We start from the raw sequence: 23926 nt of genomic DNA on the forward strand, positions 1-23926 counted from the left end.
AAAACATGACGCACGTTATCATCGAAAAGTGATGGGCGTGCACGGCATGCCCTCAACGTCAGAATTCCCATGTGGTGTTAAAAAATGTGCTGCTTTACGTACTGTCATGCAGTGACTGTCATTGTTCCGTTGCCTAGTGCGTGCTGTACTGTTGGAATTGACAGCCACACAAATCGGTGTTCTCTGTGAGGTTCGAACTCAATGTTTATTGATGCCGAACAGACCTGGAGATCCCATAAGTTTCCTGCCCTCAATAGATTAAATAGTATAAACTGAAGGAAGAGTAAATAAACAAGAGAATGATATCCGGGATTCAATCCCGTGTAATTAGGAGGGATCACGACGTTTAGGAGGACCGTATAACATGGATCTTGAGCAGCAGCTTGCATCTCGCTTCTGCTGGTTTGTGTAATAGTCTGACCCCTGTTAATAATAGGAATTTCTCCCACCAAAGAAACTGCAACCCGACTCGAAGATAACCGATCGGAAACGAGTTGCTACGCAACTGAACGTGTCAGTTTGAATGCAACAGTCGAGCAACAGACATGATGTCAGAGCAAGATTTTTGTATTAAACTTGTGCAGGCTGTGGAAAAATATCCTTGTCTATACAACTAGGGCCTTAGACTGTTGGAAAAGAGTTGCATTGGTGGACGAAGCCGAGATTGCATTCGAGTTTAGTTTCATTTCATTTCGGTTGAGTTGTAGCCGAGTTGCAGTTGCATTGCGGCGGTGGACGAAGGGCCTAAGACTCCGTGGGCGGAAAGTGTAGTCTCCCCTAACTGCACTACGTAACACACAGAAGACCGGACTCTGCTTAATGATATGCTGTGATTGGTAACTGGAAGCTTGCCTTTAGGCCATACCTGTTTTGATTATATACACACGTACACACGTACGTCACACACGCGGTGTTTTCTTGTATATCTTAAAGTCAACTAATTTGTTACCTTTTCTATTGTCTAGTGTTTATGATTTTAGCGGAATTATGAAATAATTTCCTACGAATGTTGTTATGAAATATTGGCTGAGCAACGTGTGCAGAAATATCTCATCTTGTTCTTAATGAAATATCGGGAATGGTAAGAAAGGAATCTTAGACACAGCTTAATTCATAAAGCCGATATGGTGACGGCAGAGCCAACTTTCATGCCTGTAGCAGGGTAATTTTGGAACCGCCTCCAATTAAATATAATTTTCTCTGAATCAAACCCCATTCTGTACGAAGTGAAATCACACTTGTTTTTTGCAATGACAGAACGATTATCTGATTTGCAGTGTTTTCTTTTATACAATTTGGGTGTTATAATTTGCTAACTTATAATTACATGACATGTTTTTCTGGTTTAGAAAACCGAGATTAAAGGGCGTGGGAATCCGATGTGCTGACCACGCGACACCCTCTATCCGCTAAGGTTGGCACTAACTTCGCCGACAAGCGACGGTCGCTCGGTCGGTATAGTTCCCTTGTGGACTGAAGGCCACAGAGGATGATATATTTTTGCATATATTCTCTTCGAACCGGAATGAATGAAAATATATGAAGAAAGCAGTCTTCTGGGATTTGGCACCGTGTATACGGTGCCAAATCCCAGAAGACTGCTTTCTTCATAGTCACCGCCGTGAAAGCCTCAAATCTTACAATGAAAATATATGTTGAAAATATACATTCCTGACATGAAAAAATATAATATTTAACAACCCTTTTTGTTTCAACTGAAAAGTTAGATTAGAGTATTTTCTATTTTGAATGTAGTTTGTGAAAAAAGATAGAATTTTTGGTTTTAAGAATACTTGCACAGTTATTCTGATATCGTAAAATATTCCAGCCGCCTTAGAATATTTGTAGGATACAGGGAAATAAGCAAATTAACTCGTTCCATCTTAACAATGAAACGCAACTGAAATATTCTCGGCCCTGTGCCAAAGTATACAGGGTACAACTGTAACACTGTTATAACAAAATTCACCACATCATCTTCGTATTTCAAGGTAGTTTTTATCGACCCATTCCGTCGCAGAAGCTATCATCCAATGGCTGCTAATTCTTAAGTTTCGGGGTCAATATTGAAAAATACATTCTTAAAATTTATAACATTCAGAATTTCGGAGAATTGAATTGTATTATTCCGAATTTGCAGTAGCGCATCAATAGTTCTTCAAAGACAGTGTATAAGTTTGTTTCAAAACAGCATAAATATCTGTGTTCCGAGGTTTAAAGTACAGTTACCCTTTAGATTGTGGTCTTCTTGGACGTGATACTCTGTATTTTAAGCGGCGGACATTGAAGTTTAGGAGCACTCTAAGGCTGGAACCACACGAGCGCACAAAATGCGTCCGTTGTAACGAACGTCGTGACGTCCGTTGTAGAAATAAACAAGAAAGGCGAATGTTACGCTGTCTTCTGACTCCATTTCAGACAGAAAACTACGCACCTCATTCTGCAACTGTGTGGTGTCCTCAGCAACGTGTGTTATAAAGTACGTTCGTCGCAAGGGATGTATTTCGTGCGCTCGTGTGGCCCCAGCCTAATACCTCCTCCTTCAGCAAAGTTATACTGCGTTATATCCCAGAATACCACAATCTGAACATTAATATATGTTGTATTCTGCGTGTGGTCAAATTCCTGTATGCCTATTACAAAAATTAAGTTATAGTTACATAATCTACGATTATTAACTTAATTTTATACGGCACTAATCTAGTTGCATATTAATTTGAAGTTTATGGAGCGTACGCAAGTACGTAATGGTGTCAAAATATCCATTAAGTTTTAATGATGGTATTCAATTATTTATGAATCATTTACGGCTAATCAATTTCATTAGTCGCAGCGTAGTATTGATATACGTACCATCTGCTTTAAATTTTAATAGCTCAACAGTAATATATTTACGAATTTTATCTGGTTCTATAAAAAAGAGAACAACTATCTTCTGAATATTATTTCAGAAAATGGCCTCTGTAACTGACATCAGGTTTAGTTTAACAAGAAGAACGATCCAGTGGAGAAACAGATATTGCGTCTGTGAGAGCAGCGTTAACTGTTTTCAGTTTTAAATACGTTCTAGAAATTTATTAACTTATTTATATCCCTTTGACCTCCAACACTATAATTATCAGTATGTTTCTTCTATTGTTTTTATGATTCTAACTGGGCTTGTTTCTCGAAAGTAAATATTCCCATAATTTTAAACACCGAGTCGTGAAAAGTTATTGATGAGAATGTAAAGATGTACGTATTCTGGATGTAGGTTCCAGTTGGAACTCAATGGTCAGCTTTACGCAGAGCCCGCTTTGTCCACGTAAGTATGCAATAGGACACAAATGAGCATCATTGCTAAACCGGACATGATGACTACCAGGAAGATTCTGTGCGCTATCCGAAACTGAACCCCGGTCTTTCAGCGTGTAGCCAGCCCCTTTACATACTGCAGTAAGCAGGACTGTGCATCACATCACGCACCGGAAACCACATATTGAGAAAAAATATTCGGGACAAGGAGAAACAAAGGAATATGCGTACATGAGTAGGAATTTGCATTAGTTTTACTCTACTAATAATTGATATCAGTGGCTATGTTTCCAAAACAAATACCAGAAACATATGACATGAAGCTATTACGAATATTTAATGCGGAAACTTTTATACGTTTATGCCAGCTTCATAACTTGTACTCTTCTCCAAGTATAATTAGAATGATCAAGTAAAGGAGGATGAGATGGACAGGAAATGTAGCACGAGTGGGGAGAAGAAGAATGTGCTTATTCTATATTTAGACTCTACCAGCATGTCTTGTTTATTCGACAGTTCAGTAGTAACCTTAAGGTTCGTGTTACATGCCCCCGTCTACAGCCTATGTCTGAATATCAGGCCAGTAATGTGTTTTGGTTCACCGTTTTGGCTGACTGCAGCTCAGTTTCATGTGGAAAGTAACGGGGGGCAGAGAAGTTATGTAAGGAGGACATTAATAATTTGCAGATTGCTTCTCAAGCTTCAGCAAACAGCAGTTCTGCTTATGGAAGAGCTTTGCTGATACTGCTTCCTGCTTGCTTCATCGTGGTTTCTTCCTGAAAGTGTATGCGACATATTGCTTCGAAACGACGGTAAATTTTACCAGACTACACATTGTTATATAGTAGAATACAGAACTCCTCACAACCTTAACTGCTGCATATTTTAACCCAAATTTTAGATACAATTGTAAAACTCTAAAAATCATTTACACCAAGTGGGAACTGGTTTGAGAGGAGCTTCATGGTCTAGTATCTTAGGGGCATGAAAATAAGGGCTCTACAACGGAACCCAATAAATGCAGAGAGAAGCTGGTAGCTTGAAAAGACGTCATTAGGATTAGTGGGCGAAGGTACGGGGATACTGGACAAGGAAAGTAACTTTGTCGGATGACAGGCGAATGGAACGAGCTCAAGACCATATCTGGTGCGATACTGAACGTTTGGAATCGGTTGTCTGAGAGTCAAGTTATTAGAATTTAATGAAGCATGTCTATGTCAGAGAGAATTAAGAAAATATCAGTTTCTTCAACTTAATTGACTTAGACATTTTAACCTTTCAATGTCGTTATAAATTTCGTATTGATGTTACAACCCAGAAATACCTTCATATAATGAGCAGAACAACTTTTAATGAACTACACTATGTTGTGACAAATATATGTATTGAGATGTTTTAGAACAGTTGTGATCCTAATATTGGGAATAAATAGTAAAAAGTAAAGCTATCCCTGTACCAGGCCGTGAAGGCCCATTGGGTTGTGAGACGTTGAGGCTCCCACATTATCTAGACAATCGGCTCAAAGATGGCGGTAAGGGTGTCAGCCTTACGCATCGGCAGCGCTTTACTCCCCAGGAAAATTATTAATTAATTCCTGGTACTCATTTATGTTAGAGGCTGAGTAAACCCCAGGGCCTAGTGCGGCTGGAAGGATAAGGTCAACTGAAAGAAATCCAATGACATCATCGGGACTTGAACCCGCGACCTTCGTGTTTGTAGGATAACCCTTCAACCAACTACGCTACCGCATGCCCCCGGCAATAAATTGTACATTAACCAATTTCATACATAATTTAAGCGCGTGAACAAATCATGGCTGTAATGATGTGAGCGTTAGGCGCTGCATCTGAGGGCTAGACCTTCATTCCGAATTTTCTCCAGTCTCCATGCATGAATCCCTTCTGATGCCGTTCCAGCTGTTCTGAATCCTGCTTCGCTACACAGTGGTTTAGTTTTCAGACGAACTTTCCGATTATCTCTGACGTTAAGCTATATTGACTTCATTATATTCAGCAATGACTGGAAACAGTTGATTTCCAGGCGAGCAGCTCTTGTTCCATTGCAGTTCCTCTTTAATCTCGGTCCAATTGAATAGAGGAAGGTACTGGGTGGCCCGAGAAATTGTTACTATGATTTCCAATTTAATCTTTGTGATACGCAATCGAGTTGATGTAACTGAATCAGTAACCCGACAAGCTAAGTTTGGATAACCAAGGTTCGAATTTAAGCAGGGATATGTATCTTCCACTTAGCCACTAGTTTGCAGACCTGCTCAAGGTACCGCCTACCCTTCCGTATCAATTTCCGAGGTTAAGAATTTGTGTATCCTTACATCCAGAGATCATTTACGCCCATATTTCTAGGCGTGTTAGGGGTGCAAATTTCTCTCTCTATATCCCACAGCGCAAGGAAAAGCTCCGTATCTGACAAAGGCGGGGAGTCAGTATTAACAGGTTAACTTGGCAGTAGCTTTATATAAGATATGGGCTTACCAATTCGATTTCTTTCTGTTGTCGTGAGAGATTATTGTGATTTTCTGCTCCGCTATATCCATATTATATATATATGTATATAATATATATAATGTAGTCTATATTACAGACTATAGATCCATTTCTCCTATAGGTCAGAGATGATTTTAAGTATAATTCCGATAAAATTTAAAACCACTTTAAATTATAGATATAATATTTTAACCGCCGGTCACGGTAGCCGAGCGGTCTAAGGTATGCACTGTCTTCGCTCGCTCGGAAACCGGGATCGTGGGTTCGAATCCCACTCAGGGCATGGATGTTTGTGTGTGTTTTTCTGTGTTTGTCTACAGGTAGAGGCCTTGCGACAAGCTGATCACTCGCCCAAGAAGTCCTACCGAATGTGTAAGATCTAGTAAACCGAAGTGAACGGAGAAGTTCATGGAGGTAGGCCTAGGCCCACTGGAGCTCTAGTGCCAAGGAAAAAAAGTATTTTAACTGTGGAAATATAAACTCTGTAATATTGGCAATATGTGTCATGATTAATCTAGGAACATGAAAAATTAACTGCACAAGAATTCAAGAGCCAAAAGAAGGATGTTATTATGTGTAACGCTGCCTTTTCGATAGAATAATTGTCACTGAGTAGATCTCCAACAGTGCTCAATGAGACTCCGTGGTATATTATGAATTCACAGGAATTTTCTGGCTTCAACAAAGGAAATTGAGGAACATCTCAATCAGTAAATTTTCCCTGTGTTAAGTCTTGAAATATCCTGAGCACGTGGTGGGAGGTTTCTCCACAGAGTCACGAAGTTCATCTCATTGTATATTAATTAAACGTTTGCTGACTGCTGTAGTGTTATATTCAGTTATTCATTGATTTCTTGAGCTGTAAAGTTGCTTACTGTTCATTGTGCCGAAAACCATGATGCACTAATAAAAAGAAGAAAGTAATATAAGTAGTTATTGTATAAACATGCAGGATTTCAGATTACTTGCTGTTTTTGGATCTGTATTACGAGGTTTACAATAACAATGAATGGAATACTGTTTGAATTCAAGTGTTGGCTCTGAAATTTTTCAAGACACTGTAACAAACGAATAGAATAACAGAATGTAAAATGGACATGAATGATGAGTTAAAAGAGACGGTGTGATGAAATAATCTTGGCCTATTTAACTTACGGGGGAATATGTGGAGCTGGAGGTGATGAGCAAAACCATGGATGCATCTGTCAGGAAATTCCATTCTTAAATAATCCTGAAAAAGTGTCTCTTTAATGGGTTGTAGGGAAAAAAAACCCTGCCATGCTTCGTACGCTGATATTTGGTGTAAAAGTTGCTCCTGTCACATATTAAAGATATCTAGGTAAATAAATAATTGATTATCAAAGAATTCCGGGTAATGATTATCACACAGAATATCAGATTTTTTTTTTAAATTTTATCAATCACAGATGAATTTAGCTGTTATTTGCTTACGTCTCTGATGCATCACGCTCACCTGAATAATAGGAAAACTTCAGTTCCTACCTCACAGAGAATACTGCGTCACGATCAGAAAGACAAACCAATGAGTGCTGTTCAAGGGAAAAGTAGATAAGTGTTATGAGAATCAGACGAAACACATAAATGAAATCTGTGGGTGATCAGGTTTTGCAAGAGAAGACAAATATGTTACAGTCTGAATTACGCACATATTTTCCAGAGACGTCATTTTCAATTGACATGCCCCATGGGTACCGGTGTCCATTTATGTAAAATAAAATGGATTTCTTTGAAGAATGACGTTTTCTTGGATGTGGCGCCTTATAGATATTGCGTAAACCGATATTTCGGTGGAACGTATTGCCTCCATCTTCCGCAAGCGAGGAACCAGCGTGAACAGGTGGCTGCAGCACTGCTTCTCCGACTACAGAATTATTGTTGGAAAAGGTGTTTTCTATCCGGTCTGTGCAAAGTGGTTACAAAGAAGAGATTAAAGGCAACCATCTCAATTGAGAGTTGAGGGTTGGCATTTCAGTTGAGCTCTGCAAGAGAGGCTGAGAATTTCAGTTGACAGTTGGATGTCCGACTGTGTAGAAAAGAGTTAGTTGCAATAGTACGGCTGTGAAAAAAAGGCTTTATGTGTGCTGTAGTTACATCGAAAAATTTCAATTTCTATGTTAAAATCCGGTGCCAGAATACGACTAGTGAACGCTGGGAAGATGTAACATGAGCTAGTGAATTGTAAAGTCTAAAAATCAGCGATAGCGCTGTAATTACTCGTAGTTCGATTTCTGTCAATAAATATATTATCCAATCCTAAACCCGTCTATAGTCACACACATATATGCGAGAGTATCATTTTCCATTTCCGCCTCTCCGTAACCAATTCACCGATATCCATTGAGGTCTGTCCTCAAAATTCGTCAACAATTTCTTCTTCCTTCCACTCGTGGCGCCACTAGAACTTTTTCATTTCCTTCGTTTTAGTAACCGTAAGAGAGGAGGAGGAGAGAAAACTTCAAGAACTTACTTCTTACGTAAGTTCTTGCATTCCCCATCTATTTCATACTCTTAACTCCAGACTTAGTAAGACCCTACTCTCTTTTCATTTAGCTTTTATGTAAATTCTTCCACCAGAATATAAAAGTAACAGAGAATGTCATTCCTTGAGAACTTCAACTTTCATTAGGAAACTGCCACAAAGACAATTCTCAGAGCATTGGTAGGACACACTAAAGGATGGACGTGTAGTTTGGGTAGGTGTATCAGTAAGTGCGTACGAGATATTGGTAAGGAAACGCTGAAAGCAGTTATATTACTCGACAGTATTAAAATGGATTTGGCACAAGTTTGCGGGTAAGAACACACATTAATTTTTACTGGAAAAATGTGTAGAATTATTTTTATGATAGCAAATTTCATCGTTCGTTTCTTTAAGAAAAAATCATTAGAAGTTTGGAAAATCAAACTATAATTCAATATATTCGTAATTTAATTCAAAAAGTATATTTTTCAAGAAAAAATAAAAACAGAGGAGTAGGTATTTCTCAGTTCTTCTCAGCTGCCTCTATTGAACCGTCGAGTTTCATTATCAGGTAAGGTTCTCTGCACTTATTTGGGAAAGCACACCAGGCATCAACACGAAAATCAAAACACAAGTCTCTCAATTTCACATATTTTTGTGTACAATCGAAAGAACATCATTGATTCTATTAAAATAACTTATTCACTGAACATCGTACTGAGAGCTTAGCAACCCATCTTAATATTCTGGTGAGAATTCTCATGATTTCTGTCAGTCACTCTAAGCAAATGCCACGATATTATCTTCCCATCTGTTTTCGTTAGATACTTTCTTCTGTTGTCCGTGCCTTGCTCGGAGCTGTCTGCGCATGCGGTGAGTCAGCGTGTTCCCTTTGGCCTAACTTTGCCCTCTTTACAATATTCATGCCATTAGTACCGATTTTTAATCGGGTCGCAAAGGCCGTATTAACGGTAGATTTACATCTGAGTGTTAAAGAGTGTTCAAAATACTATTACACGCACCACAAATTTTCAACATGAAAGCATCGTTAAACATAACAAGAATAAGTCAGATCTATATTTGTAATAGTTCTTCTATTTCTTGCTTTCCTTTCTTTCTATTATTCTGTGAAGTGGTTGATTCCTTACAAAAGGGTGCCTTTGTTGGACCTTTTCCGTTGTTTGAAGAGTATTTGACAGTATATGTGCGGCGTATCGGATTGTGGGCTACTACTTTATTCATTTGCTTGGTGGTGATTATATGTATGTATTTTAATTATTCTTTAATTTAAGACTAACTCACAATCCATGCCTGGTGCTCGAAAGTTGTCAGGTTCAATCTAAACAATTGCTTTTGAATTTAATTTAAAGATAACTAATAAATGTCAGTATAATGACAACCATATAGTTTTATTATACAACCCTCAACATAACAAATTCATAACAAACAAACAAATGGGAACAATCGCTATCTAATAGCAAGCAGACGTGCTACCCTTTACAAGACACGAAACAACATGCACAATAACTTCACCACCGTCATTTAAGGCACTGCAAATGAAAATAGTACATACACCACTCCCATAAGGAAAATTGTCAAGTGATGTGTGTACAAAAAATGAAGAACAAAGCAGATTCCAAGGAACCCCCCCCCCAAAAAAAAACTCTACGATATAGTATTATAGGCTTGTACTTAACGCTCAAACAAAAAAAAAACTATTGAATGTTTTGACTTCAAACTTTTAACTGAGTTACAACATTTTACATTTTAAGACTATTGAATAAATGTAACGAAACACAAGAATCGTAAAGAAATTTATATTAATAATCATAAATATGGATCCAAATTATAAATAAAATTCAGTAACGGATAGTGCATTTCATGAAAGTCGCTTGATGATGCTTCAGCTGGATCGAAACATGTAGCAAATGTACATAATAAATTAATAATAATATAATAATACTCGTATTGGTTTATTTATTATGAATATTATGTGTTGATGGCTGTATAATAATACTGTATAGTAATACAGGAAGCAGACAATAAAGATAATGAAAATAAACTACATGAAGAAGAAAGAGGAACTGATTGCAGAAAAAATAGACCTAGACTTATGTCAAACGCATCTCAGACAGAAGACAAAGTCCAATAAAATTGTTGTGGAACTCCATTTTCTTATTATCATATTATAATAGGAACGAATTGCCTAAACTTTATATAGAAAGGAATGAGAACATTGCGACTTGGCTGGAGGAAGATAGGAAATCGTTAGAACTCGCACCAGGAGACGAACTGAATCACTGCCTCCAATACGCGGCATTGCTGTTACTTGCTAAATAAATTCTGCTCCATTAGCGATGATGAGATGGATTTTAATGTGTAACGTAAAGATCTCCAAGTTAAAAGTTATTCCAAAACGGTAAGAACAATTTCTTTTCATTCCAACTTCTTTAGGATTGAAGTGATTCCGATGAATTTTGACAAGAGAGCATAATTATAGAGCAACTTTAAGTTCATCAGTCTCCTTCAGCGTTGCGAGGTTCCGCGATAACGTAGTACCTTCGGAGATCTGCTCTTATACAACTCTGTTTTGCATCTCTGAGTTTATTTAACAAAAGCCCACGGTGGTTATAAAACTTCTCTCTTTCAGTGCATGTGTCAATAAATCGGTAATAAATTAATTCCAGAACCATATTTGTTTTCATTATTAATCTGGGAATTGATAGCATCCGGAGCTTTGGCATTTGGAATTAAAGTTTACCAAAAGAGCAAAAGAATCGGGCAGAAGAATACGTTGCAATGTTGGATATGGTGAAGGTAAATTTTTCCTTGTGCTTAATTAATGCAGCGCCACGTCATGAAGACGTATGGAGGAGTGCAAATATAATTCCACCGTTCTTGACTTCTGCAGTAAAGCGTAAGTGGTCAGTTTCACGCAACGGCCGCCTTACTCCCGGAGAAATAACTGCGTTACCCACTGGATAGCAGATTGGGTGGGCCTCAGAGCTGTTCTGAACCCTGTAGTTTAGAGGAACATCTCTTGCTTCTGCCGAGAATCGAACACTGGCCGTTCTGCCTGTAACCTATCGCTATACCGACTGAGCTGTCTCGGCCCACATGTTCGGATGTAAGGAAAAATTGTAACTTCTCCAGACTTCCCATTGAGCACTTTGCAGTTAGTATTATTGATCTCCACAACAAGAATGTAATCTTCTGATCCCTTCATATTTTCGCATCCTATTTCTCTAATAAATGTCTAATTATGTGGCATGTCCTCTGAAAGCCGAAATAGTTTAATCAGAAGAAACATCCTTTACTAGTGCGTGCCCTAATGAACCGTAAATTGTGTGAATTAGCAAAACGGTTATAACGACTAGTAGTCATGTGTCTTAAGAATCCAGTAAATAGAATTACAAAAACAAACACCGTCTATTATCAGTCTAATTAGGCCGCGCCATAGTTAAGCCGTTAGTCGCTGGCTTCCCACCACGGCGGCCATGGTTCGATCCCGGGTCTGGTCAAGTGGGATTTGTGGTCGACAAAGTGGTTCTGGGGCTGGTTTTCTCCGAGTGCTTCGATTTTCCCTGCCTATCTTCATTCCATCAATTGCTCCACAATCACCCTCACCTATCGTCTGGGGCTGGTACAATAGGCAAGAAGTGGCCGCAGTACAACAGACTTAGACCCACCTCATCAGCAATAAAAAAAATCAGTCTAAATCGTGACAGTGTTGTCCTCCGACTAGATATCTGGAGTTTTGTCTTCGTGTACAGCGTCACAGCCAGAAAGTCTGAATTCGTCTTTTTCCCAATATGAGCTTCTTGTCTCACCTGTCCTCTTCTTCTGGATTTAGTTGCAGTAATGATTGCTTGTACAGGGTACAAATTATTAAACTCCTTAACAACAGCTCCGTGGCCTCCAGTCCGCAAGCGAACTATACCGACCGAGCGACCGCCGCTTGTCGGCGAAGTTAATGCCAACTTTTGCGGGTAGAGGGTGCACGTGGTCAGTGCGACGGATCCCCACGGCCGTTAATCCCAGTTTAAGCTTCTCTTCATGTAATTTCTTGTAGTTCTTGGTTACTTTGCGTTACCTAGGTCAATGTATCGTAATAATATTCACTCTCTAGTCGTTGTTTCCCTTCTTTCTGTCTTCGCACTCTCTGATTGGGTGAGGGGTGTTATCTATGGGATTCTTACTTGAGCAGATGTCTCCTGCCTTTCATATTGTTCAGAAAATATTTTAAATCGTAGGATTTGCGGTTCTAAAAGCGGTGTTTATGAAAAGTTCTGTCTTCTGGGATATAACGCCGTGTATTCCGTTGAAGGTCATTCAACGTTTCGGAGGAACATATCGCCTCCGTCTTCAGAGTGAAGAATAAGCCAAGCAAGAAACGGAAGGTTTTCAATATTGTGACATGACGCATGAAAGCCGTAGTTTATTGCTAGGCAACGGCTCGGTGAACACATTCACGCGGAAGCGATCGCGTGCAACAATAGAAGAGTGGTGTTTTCTGTGGTCAGCTCCATGCACGTTGCTAAGCAACGGTTTTGTAAACACATGTCTACGGGAGCGAATCAAGAAGCAACAATAGAGGAAGCGTTGTTTTCTGTGGGGGCCGCCCCAAGGCTATATAACGAGGATCTCAGGCAGCCAGAATTAGAATTGTGAGAGTTTTTGAAGTTGGCAGTTCGCAGAATAATTGAGAAGAAATGGCAAGAAAGGAGTTAGGTTGTGAAAGAAGACTTCACAATGTGCTGCAGTGACAGTGAGACTTGTGACTCCGATGCTGAGATACGACAAGTGGAGACTGAAGACACTAATGTGTGTAATAGTCAACTTTAAATTGTGGAAGTAGCGATAGCTCTATAGTTAATTGTAGTTATAAATTGAGTATATAAGGTGTCAATACTCGTAAATTCAAATAATCCAATCCAAAACCCTTCTATAAGTCACGCAACCCTCACTACAATTGACAATATTTTAAATCGTTCTTATCTGAACCTGACGGCCTTTTAATTTAGTATTAATAATACGACGAAAAATCTGTAATGGTGGTGATACTTTAACTGTTTGTGCCAACGACTGATTTATCATATCGCATATTTCTTGATAATTTATCTTTGCCTGAATATTGTATGTCATATGCAGGGTATATTCCCCAGATAAAGGAAAATGTTCAATAAGATTCTTAATGTATTTTAACAATGCTGAACATGTCGTATTTAATTAAGGGCAATTTGTACCCTTAAAGAACTCTTTAAACCGTAGATTTCTTCTCGCATTTTCCGTGGTTGCGGATCGGTGTGTATTAACAAGAAGATCACGTTCCAACTGTTAATTCATTTTATCCGGTTGTAGGCAAAGAAACAAGCACCGAATCGCCTTAAATGAACAAAAGCTTTCCTTTGAAACTGTTGAAGCTAAAAATCGCTTTTGTGTCGCCGTATTATCGAAGTTTTCGCCCCGTTTGCTAGGACTGATGCGTGCCTCCAGAAGTACAGACCGATTCAAAATATTTACTGTTAAATGTCAGAGATGACGAGATTGTGCCAGAGCATGAATATTGCTTCTCCAGTAGTTTATTGAACTACAAGTTTTGTTATTGAAAGTAAGAAGAGTAATTTGGAAATTCCTGCAGCTATTCTTTTTCTTATCTCATTTTAACTCAGTGATAACTGACTTAATGTGAATAGTCCTCCTTGAGAATTTGCGATCGACTAAGAAAGTCCAGATATTCCGCTGCCTTTTGCAGGGCCGGAAGGTTCATTGAGGTTAATTGTAATGTATGTTGGGATATTTTGGAGGCTAGGTAGGTATTACATCGATATCTAATTTATTTTTCCAATGACATGCTCCAAGTTAGCCGTAAGCAATTAGCAAAATTATGTCAGTCTGTTGTGACGAATTAAATCAAGGGTTAAATAGCAGACGAGTGAGTGTGTCCTAGACCATCAAAGACCAGCATTTAAATAAATAGTGTATCCGTAATAAGCAGCGGTCTTTGAAGAAAGAGGTGCAAGGACCTCCTGGAGGAGGATATTTAAGGCGGGCGACGTTTTGTTCTGCAATGCCGCTCTCTTTGATGATCGGTCAGTTTCGTCGGTGGCTGGTCGCTTCTGCCTCCGTACTTCTTGGAAACCAAACTCATATGTTGTTTGTTGCCCAAAAGTCAGAGTTACTTTGCGACTTTCGGTTTACCGTCAATCAGTTTATCTTTATGTCAAGCCCCTTGAGACTCACGACCAGAGATTATATTAGATTATATTCCCCAACTGAACCCTTGCGGTAATAGCCCTTATGCAACAGCCTCTCTGATGAGAAGATGGGGTTGTCTGTTACGAATATGCTTGGCTTTTCGTTAAGTGTATATTTCGCATATAAACATGTTATTGAAAATTTCTTGCTTTTGCACTACGCACAAGTCTTCTGTCAGTATAGGCTTTGTAGAGCAGATCATGCCTATCTTGCGTATCTTATGCTACAGTGGCAGCTTAATCACTTGAACAGTCGTAAGCTTGACAACCGCCAAGTTTAAGACTCATATATATTTTATTTCCCCCCTTTTTGTTCATTGCTTATAACTTTCCGGCTCAGACCATATAGAAAACACCATTCTTTTGCTGTTGCTTTCTTGTCCGCTGCCGCGCGAACGTCTTTACCGAACCATTTCCTAGGAACGGCAGCGACGTGGATCACAGAAAACGCCGCTCTTCTGTTGTCGCGGGCGTTACCTGGAAACTGCCGCTGTTTACAGAGTCACCACTTAGCAACGGGTATGTACGCCACATTAAGTGACATACAATACACCTGTCGTCAGTGTTTCACTTCCTTTCCTACATTGTGTTTCGCAAAGTATTCGTGTACGGTATGCAACATCGAGATATGATACATTGTTTTCGATGTGAGTTGCATGTAAATTTGGGTCATGGAATTGGACTGAAAGAGAAATATTTTAATTCCGTTGACAGACTATTATGAAGGTTCACTTATATTAAATTTATCTCACTTCATTCCAAAGTTTTGAAATGAGAAACCTGCGAACGGACAATCTCCGGTACTCTCTACATTGTTGGACAATTCTGTGAACTTCTTGCAAATAACAATTCTCTTTCCTGACATATAACGCCATGGAGCCTGGCGAAATTCAACAGAAATTTCCGAGGAATATATCGTCTTCATCTTCAGGGCCAATAGTAAGCCAAGCAAGAGACTAGCAGAAACTTATTCTGCTGTCTGCTACTTTTGGTTTTCTGCTCGACTTACTCTTCGACTCTGAAGTTGGATGTGATATATTCCTTCGAAATGTTGGATGGCTTTTAGCAGACTATACGGCATTACAACCCAGAAGACTGTAACCGTCATAGTCAGCATGGCAGGAACTTCATACCAAAATCTCACAAAATAGCTTTGTACATCCCCTCCAAATTCAGGAATCACCTTTTCATAGGAACACCGTGAAGGTACACGGAGCCCCTCAAAGACTGAAACCTTCTGTGGTTCTGCCACTGCTTAATTACAAACATGCAGTAACTGTTATTGTTCCGTTGCCCAATGCTTACTGCAGTATTGGAAGTGACAGCCACACACATCGGTGTTTTATGTGAGGTACGGACTAACTGGCCACAATGCACCCCTCAAGGGTGATTCTTGAGACGCTGGGAGATTCGTTGTGGTCCCCACTTCAAAATATTAAACTTTAAATGAGTAACTGAAATAAGGGATGGCCTTGCCGTAACTCGGGTGTTTTTTTTATTGCTAGTGGGGTGGGACTAAGTCCCTTGTACTGCGGCCACTTCTGGCCTATTGTACCAGCTCCAGATGATAGGTGAGGTTGATTGTGGAGCAATTGGTGGAATGAAGATTTGCAGGGGAAACCGAAGTACTCGGAGAAAACCTGCCCCAGCGCCACTTTGTCCACCACAAATCCCACGTGACCAGATCCGGGATCGAAACCGGGCCGCCGCGGTGAGAAGCCATCGACTAACCGCTTGAGCTATGGCGCGGCCCCTAGAAGAAAAGTTGAGAAAGAAGCTGTACAGCTTGTTGCATAACACTGCCCCAGTGTATAACTGGAGAGACGGAGAGACTGGACAGAACCACACAATCCCTCTTTATGATAGTTGCGATACGGACCGAAGTTCGAATTTCTGAACTTCAGGACCCGCAGAGGCTACTCCGCTACGTCAGCCATAGTTCATTTTTGGTTCTATGGTCCTCAAATTATTGTAGCATGTAGAGCCGTTCCTACGCATGATCGCGAGATATGCGAATATACCAATGACGTTTCTAGGCAACGGCTCGTTAAACACGTTCCCGCAGCAACGAATCGACGCCAAAAATAGAAACACTCTTGGAAGTTGGATATTTCTACCTGGTCCATGGCGAGGAGTTATCTTCAAGAAATTTGGGACGACTCAGTCAGTTCTGTACTGGAGTCTGTGACAAGAGGACCTGAGAGCGTGAAACTGAAGAATCTCCAACGTTAGAAGCCGTTGCCAGGGAAGGGCTGGTGAAGACACAGCAGACTGGAAAATGCTTAACGTGTGCTGTGGTGATTTGTGAATTGTGTGCATTAACGGTGGCGGTGTAATAGCTTGTAGTTCCGAGTCGTTTGTGTGAGTGTTCAGTAAATCCATTCACCAAACCAAATCCTATCTGTAGTCTCTCATACACATGACAGTATTTACTTGAAGACATTTTAGGAGCAAGGGTTTCCTGATCTTCTGCACGACCGGATTTTCTAAAAGCTTGCCCGTGGTGTGATGGTTGTAACTAATACTTCTCGTGGGTTATGTGCACGGTCTGTTTAGGCAGAGAGTATACCTCAGGAGGGGAGAGCTCAGTGGTTTTGCAACAGCCAGAAGACAGCTAGATGTCTAGCTAGCAGCAAGTTAGAAACCGAAGCTTTTCGTTTGTCTGACTGAACCCTTAATTAGCAGAGTTGAAAGAGTTTGGCACTAGGAGGAGGCTCAGCCGACCGGAGCAAAACTGTAGCCTATGGACGCGTAATGAGTTAATTACTCCATGTCGGAAACCCATTCCCAGGAACGTCAACCGACAGACTTATTCCATGCCAGTCCCCGCAATGAAGAAATAAACCCCAGGATCAATTCTATGGCCCAATCCCACCCACCCCCCTTTCTTGTGCTGAAGAAAGGATACAAAATGAAACTCATTCCGTTTTGTTTTAAATCCCCTGTCCTTGCCGTTTTTTGTCACTGTCTAGCTTAGACTTATAAAGTTATTTTCTGTGATTTAGGGTAACTAAAATGGCTTTATTGTCTTATTCTCCTCCCGTAGGAAACCTCTTTGAAGCCCATAATGCGAGCCGTATACACTGAAATGGGGACAGTTCAAATCATTTATTTCTTCACGTGATTACATAAGTTCTGTTCATAAAGTGTAAGACATTTTATGTTGATTTCGTCATCAAATAAGTGGCAATCAGTAGAATTTTCTTATATTTTTAGAGAGGAATGTTTAGAGTATGAGTTTAGATGTTGATTCACAGCCACTTGATTAGCTTACTTTCATAATTTTGAAAAAAATAAAAGTAAGCTTATGAGAGCACCTGGTTGTCGTTGTGTCTGTTTCTGTATTCACCCCCCACCACGAACTTCTGAAATCCTAAACCAATATTTATGAAACTTGATATGCACACCATGGCACCTGAGCACATCTCAACAGCGTACTTGGGCCAAATCGATAGAACTAGTCCCAATCTCAAACTGAGTAGGTTTTACCCGAAGACAGAGACAGAATCCATTCTCCGAAACATTATGTTTTCAGAAATAAACAGGACGGTTTTTAGATAAAGACAAGACGACGGATAATGTCCCAAAACATAATATTTGTACAAAATATATGGTCCAGATTTTTCACTTAGAAGTGGTTCAGCTCAGAACTATAACTTATATTACCAGATAAACGCGTTCACAACTCTTACTAAATTACTTGCACGAAATGCGAAGCCACCAAAAGCCACAGATAGCAGTACACTTACAAATCCAGAAAATCTGCTCGTCAGATCTGACAGGGGGTGTAACAAAAATTCTCTTCGTTACATTCCTAATGTGGCTTTCATTATTTTATTCTTCTTTACTGTAGAATAGCAGTACTGTGGTATCAGAGATATATATATTTTTATTATTATTATTATTATTATTATTTACTGCAATTGGGTGTTCACCCGGTGGCAGTAGAACTTGCACTGATACAGACAAGTAGATTCTATAACTTAAGGGAACAGTACAAAACAAAATACAATACAGAAAACAAGGTACACACAGTGCAAATCCAAACATTGCACTCGAACAAGGACATGCATTATGAAGTTAGAGTAGAATACGCAGGTCGTGTTTTGTCCATCTGACCTCTTTCTCATTTCCAAAAGTACGAACGAATTTCGATTAAACTTTGAAATAGGCCGCGTCATAGTTGGTTCCACCACCACGGATGCTCGGGTTCGAGCCAGGTTCTGGTCATGTGGGGTTTGTGGTGGACAAATTGGCGCTGGGCCAGGTTTCCTCCGAGTACCAATTGCTCCACAATCACCTTCATCTATCATCTTTGGCTGGTTAAATAGGCCATAAGTGGCCTCAGTACCAAGTGGACTTAGTCCCACCCAACTAAAGGGGAAAACAATTTAAATATAATAAAGGTGTGAGCCGAAATTAATTTCACTTTGAGACGTTGCAACGTAACTGCCCCTGTACCTGAAGATACAACACGACTTTGCAACTTCTCGGAAATATCTGACCTTATAAAATGTTACTTAAATTCTGAGGTTTTATTTTCTCACCGCGGTTACTCTGAGAAATACCGTCATGTGGAATGTTACGTCGTGTCGTCTGATATAGGTTTACCGGCGTTTCGGATGATACTTCTGCTTCCATTTTTAGGGTTGAAATATTAGCCAAACAAGAAACCAGAGCAGCTCTAACATAATAATTTTCATCTCATTAATCCTTACATGTCTCACTTGAATTACTTTTATAAATAGTGAGTGTTTAATAAAATGTGTAATCAAAAGCCCGGATGTATGCTTTATGGCATCTGTATTAGTATTTGTAGCAATATATCGTCAAGCGAGACATTAAAATCGAGGCAAATAATGTACTCAATATCTAAAAAAAGTTGGAGAGCAGACTATGTACCCCAATGGAGTACACCGCCTTCTTCAATTACTCTGACTTCACAATGAAAGTAATTTAAACCAAGAATAATTTTTTCTTTTGAGTTCCACATCGTAACCACTTACGCATAAGGACCATAATATTTGGGACACCTCATCGAGAGAAACCGTGACAGAATGCCTGTGAAGGAGCATTTAGATTGCTAGAAATGGATCTTAATGTTGCCAGCGCACCCAGACACCTTTCTCCTCGGGCGACAGTACGTGACAGATGGCTGTGATCCCAAGCTGTCGGTAGATCTGCTGACAGTAGTGATATCAGCTCGCCTCTGCAACCTCTCCCCTCTCCCTATCAACGCGAAGAACATGCACATACATGCAGATATAAAGCCGATTTTCAATCAATCGTCCGCACATGAATACACTTGCAGATACGGCCACCCACTGCTCGAAATATAGGCCTAACATTTGGCAACCCCAACACTCATTTATCACGTTTCCAAAATGGGAAAAGAGGAGAAATAATTCCTATCTCCTCTGTACATATTTATAAAATTTCAATGTGAACATGCAATATGTCCGTTTTCTTTAAACATCATTCGTGTTGCTTCGCGGGGGCATTACTCTTTCGTTGTTTGCTAAAATTTAACATGGAAGTCACAATAAGGATAAGCTGCAAACACATAATAAACCATCGGATTTTCATTAACATCAGGAACACACAATGAAGGTCCATTAAAAAAACACTTGTACAAACTGTTCCGAGATGCATCACAAACATACCTTCAGTAAAAGCCTTGTCACGTAAATGCGCTGGGTTTTTAGATCACGGCCACGGGGTTTCACGTGAGGAGTATGGTAAGAAGTGGAGGGAGAGTGGTTCGGCTGTACTGTGGGAGGCAACTTACAGTTACACGTCTCTGCTCTAACCCATACACACACTACAATCATTATGCACGTTGGTGGACTCGGCTAAATCCGCTGTGTGTTTTGTTGAAAGGGCTTAGACTAAAATCGCGGATAGTAGTGAAAGGCAAAAGTAACATGTCAAGTGGGGCCCTTGTAACCACAGTATGGTGTGTCCTCAGGTTGCGGATGGAGGAGACGGCCTTCAGACACGAAGCGTAACTTCAAATATAGTAAATAAGCAGTCGCGGACAGCCAACAAGGGATAGTCCCCATGCTTTGGGGTTGTGTGTGTGACTAACAACGCCTTAACATAAAAACATGTGTTACAATATGTTACACAGGCCTCGGACTTTGCCGAATTCTTTGGAATCTGGCTCAGAATTGGAACAAGTGGAGATTGCTTGTAAACACTGTAATGAAGTTTCAGATTCAATAAAGTGTTGGGAAATATTTGAGTAGCTGAGCTACAGGAGACTTCTCAATAAGGACTCAGTTCCATATACGAGTACTTAGTTACAGCCCACTGTGAGCCTTGGTAGTGTTATAGAGTCTTATCGCCAAGTCCGGTCGGCACTTTGTCCCGGGGAAAGAATCCAAGGTACTCATTGGGTTGGAGGATTGGTGAGTACAGAGCCGACATAGGTTCAATGGGGTCCAGATGAATGTCTTCCTCTTCAGGAAATCGAAGCCTAATTCCCCAGTAAACCAGTCTTAATGTATGCTGACTGAAATGCCGGGCGCATGCGTTATTTTGAGTACATGCAATATTTTCTGGGGGAGGCTTTCACCAGTCGGAGCCTCTCATACATCCGCCGGTCTCCTTTCATCGTCTGACGTAAAAATTGCCTATAGTGAGATTGACTAATGCTGGTTAATTTTCATGAAACATGCCATGAATCCCAATCCACTCTCTTACATTTTGTTCCTTGTTATTAAGAATTTAACTTAAGAATGCTTTTGTGTTCAGAGGTTTTCAGAACGCACATTGTCCAAATTATTGACGCTATCTGGCAAAACTTACCGACTTTTCTCCGAAAGTTCGACAGTTCTTTGCCTAGAAGACAGCACTATTCCTGATCACCACAGTGAGAACCTCAAATCTCGAATCCTTATGTTGCGTAGGTCATTGTTCTTGATCCTGGAACATTCCGGAAGCAATTCTGCCGTTGCTGAAAGATATTTATTGTTGAGTATCTAACAGCATGACTAAAATTTTCTGCTTATTTTCATAAATTGTTTTTTCTTGTATTTACTTAAACTAGAGTCGCAAGTGTTCGGCTTCTTAAATCAGTTTGAGGTAGAAACGAAATCTAAAATTTAATGTTAATGTGAAGGTTTATTAGTGAGTGCCCTTCACCAGCGTATTTCGTACCCTGTAAATAAATATATTAAACTCTAAAAATATTTTCTAGGTGTTCAAAAATGTAAACACTTCTTTCTGAATTGCATACTGCGCAGCAGAATACAGGATAGAATATTAAGCTTAAATTATTTCCTCTTAATTTCGCATGTTTTTCTACCCCATTTTCCTTATTAAGAAAATAATAAAAATAGACTTATGAGATCACCATGCTGTCTTTGAGCTTTTGTATCCCCCCTGTTATCTGCCGAATGCGCGAACAAACCTTTATGAAATTGATACATATCACGGCACCTGAGCACATCTCAACTTTATAATTCATATATCCTTCCCGTTAGTCAGTGTGTCTGTATGTGTATCCCGTTACCGTTGCAAGGCAACGGCCCGATACAAATGCTACCGCGACAACGAATTCACACGTAATAATAGAATTGTTGGACGGTTTGTTTTCAATGCGGTCCGTGTCGTATGAAAGAAAGAAGGCTATTAATTCTTAAAATGAAACCATTTTTAATGGAGTATAAGAACCTATGGACCTTAAATATGTTTCGTTGTCACATTTGCAGTGTAACTAACATTTTAGGATTTCCAACTCGACTTCCTGCGTAATTGTTTTGTTTTAATGTATAATTTATCTCCATGTTTGTACAAAGTATGTTTTATTGTAGGATGTTAAAGAATGAAATATGGTGTGTTGAAGTATTCTCTAAAATTTAAATCTATTACGTGAATATCAGAACTAACCAAACACTTTTTCATATCAAGCAGACGGACGTTCATGTATGATATAAGTGTTTACGAACAAGTGCTGGTGTGTCACGTGACTGACTTTCAATTTTCTCCTCTTCAGGAGCTCGAGGCTTGCGGCTGGTGAGCCTGAAAGTTCCTGCAACGGCCGATATCTTTCAGCCGGTGACTCTGATCTGTGAGTACGAGCTGGAGAGCAGGAACTTGTACTCTGTCAAGTGGTACAAGGACGAATGCGAGTTCTTCAGGTACATGCCCGACTATGACCCACAGAGTCAGGCATTCCCCACGCCTGGCATCACACTCGACGTAAGTTCAAATGTCTGCCTAGCTCATCAGCAATAATTAGTTATTCAGATAATTTTACCTTGTTCTGTAGAGCCAGGCTTTCCATACATCTGCCGCCTCTTGACGCCGTGCCAACAGGTAAGGTAAAAAAGGTAAAGCTATCCCTGTAACAGGAGGTGAATGCCCATAGGGTTGTCAGACGTCGAGGGTCCCAAATTTTCTAGACAGTCGGCTCACAGATGGCGGTAAGTTTGTCAGTCTTATGCACAGGCCACTCTTTACCCCCCCCCCACCCCAAGGAAGATTCCTGGTACTCACTTCTGTTAGGAGCTGAGTCGACACCAGGGTCATACTGCGGCTGGAAGGATTAGGTCAACTGAAAAATTGCACCTCATGTGGACTCGAACCCGCGACATTCCGGCTTGTAGCATAGTGCCTCAACCAACTACGCTACCACCTTCTCCCCCGGCGTGCCAGCATATTGCAAATCTTATTCTAATAATGAATAGTAGTTGTACCTAAGTACGTTGTTAATGTGTCCCATGATGATTGTGACAAATAAGATGTAAGATACAGCCTATGTATGTCGATGATCAGTATACGGCTTTAATTAGCCGGGATAATGCAGCCGGTATAAGCGACGGGCTGTACGGCCGGGGTTCGAACCCGAGCAGGGACAAGGGATTCTTTTCTACACCACAGAGTCCTCAATGGCTCTGTGGTCCACTCAGCCTCCTATCCAATGGGTATCGGGGTTCTTTCCCAAAGGGTAAGGCGACCGGGGCGCGAAGCTAACCACTCGCATTCATCTAGTTTCGAGGTTAATAATGCTGGAGCTATACCTCCAATACCCGTTCGTCTTCATCTTGTGGTGCTTAATTAATTAAGCACAGGGACAACCTTACCTTTGTATGGAATTGAATGTTTTCTTTTTTTCCTTGGCACTACAACCCCAGTGGGCCTAGGCCTACCTCCATGAACTCCCCAGTTCACTTCGGTTTTTCTTGATCTTACACATTCGGTAGGACTCCTTGGGCGGGTGATCAGCTCGTCGCAAGGCCTCTACCTGTAGACAAACACAGAAAAACGCACACACACAAACTAAATATCCATGCCCTGAGTGGGATTCGAACCCACGATCCCGGTTTCCGAGCGAGCGAAGACAGTACATGCCTTAGACCGCTCGGCTACCGCGACCGGCGGAA

At 40.3% G+C, this 23926-nt stretch overlaps 1 protein-coding gene across 1 annotated transcript in view; it reads left to right on the forward strand.

Moving 5' to 3' along the window:
* Positions 1-23926, forward strand: part of LOC111872535 — a gene marked incomplete at its 3' end in the record, with an annotated part of 319037 nt that overhangs the window by 278745 nt on the left and 16366 nt on the right. The window contains exon 2 of the mRNA XM_023866554.2: positions 22537-22742. Coding sequence (XP_023722322.1) covers positions 22537-22742 — 206 coding nt within the window. The remainder of the gene's footprint in view (positions 1-22536; positions 22743-23926) is intronic.

Source organism: Cryptotermes secundus, unplaced genomic scaffold (genome assembly GCF_002891405.2).
Source record: "Cryptotermes secundus unplaced genomic scaffold, Csec_1.0 scaffold690, whole genome shotgun sequence".
In the NCBI taxonomy this organism is placed as follows: domain Eukaryota; kingdom Metazoa; phylum Arthropoda; class Insecta; order Blattodea; family Kalotermitidae; genus Cryptotermes; species Cryptotermes secundus.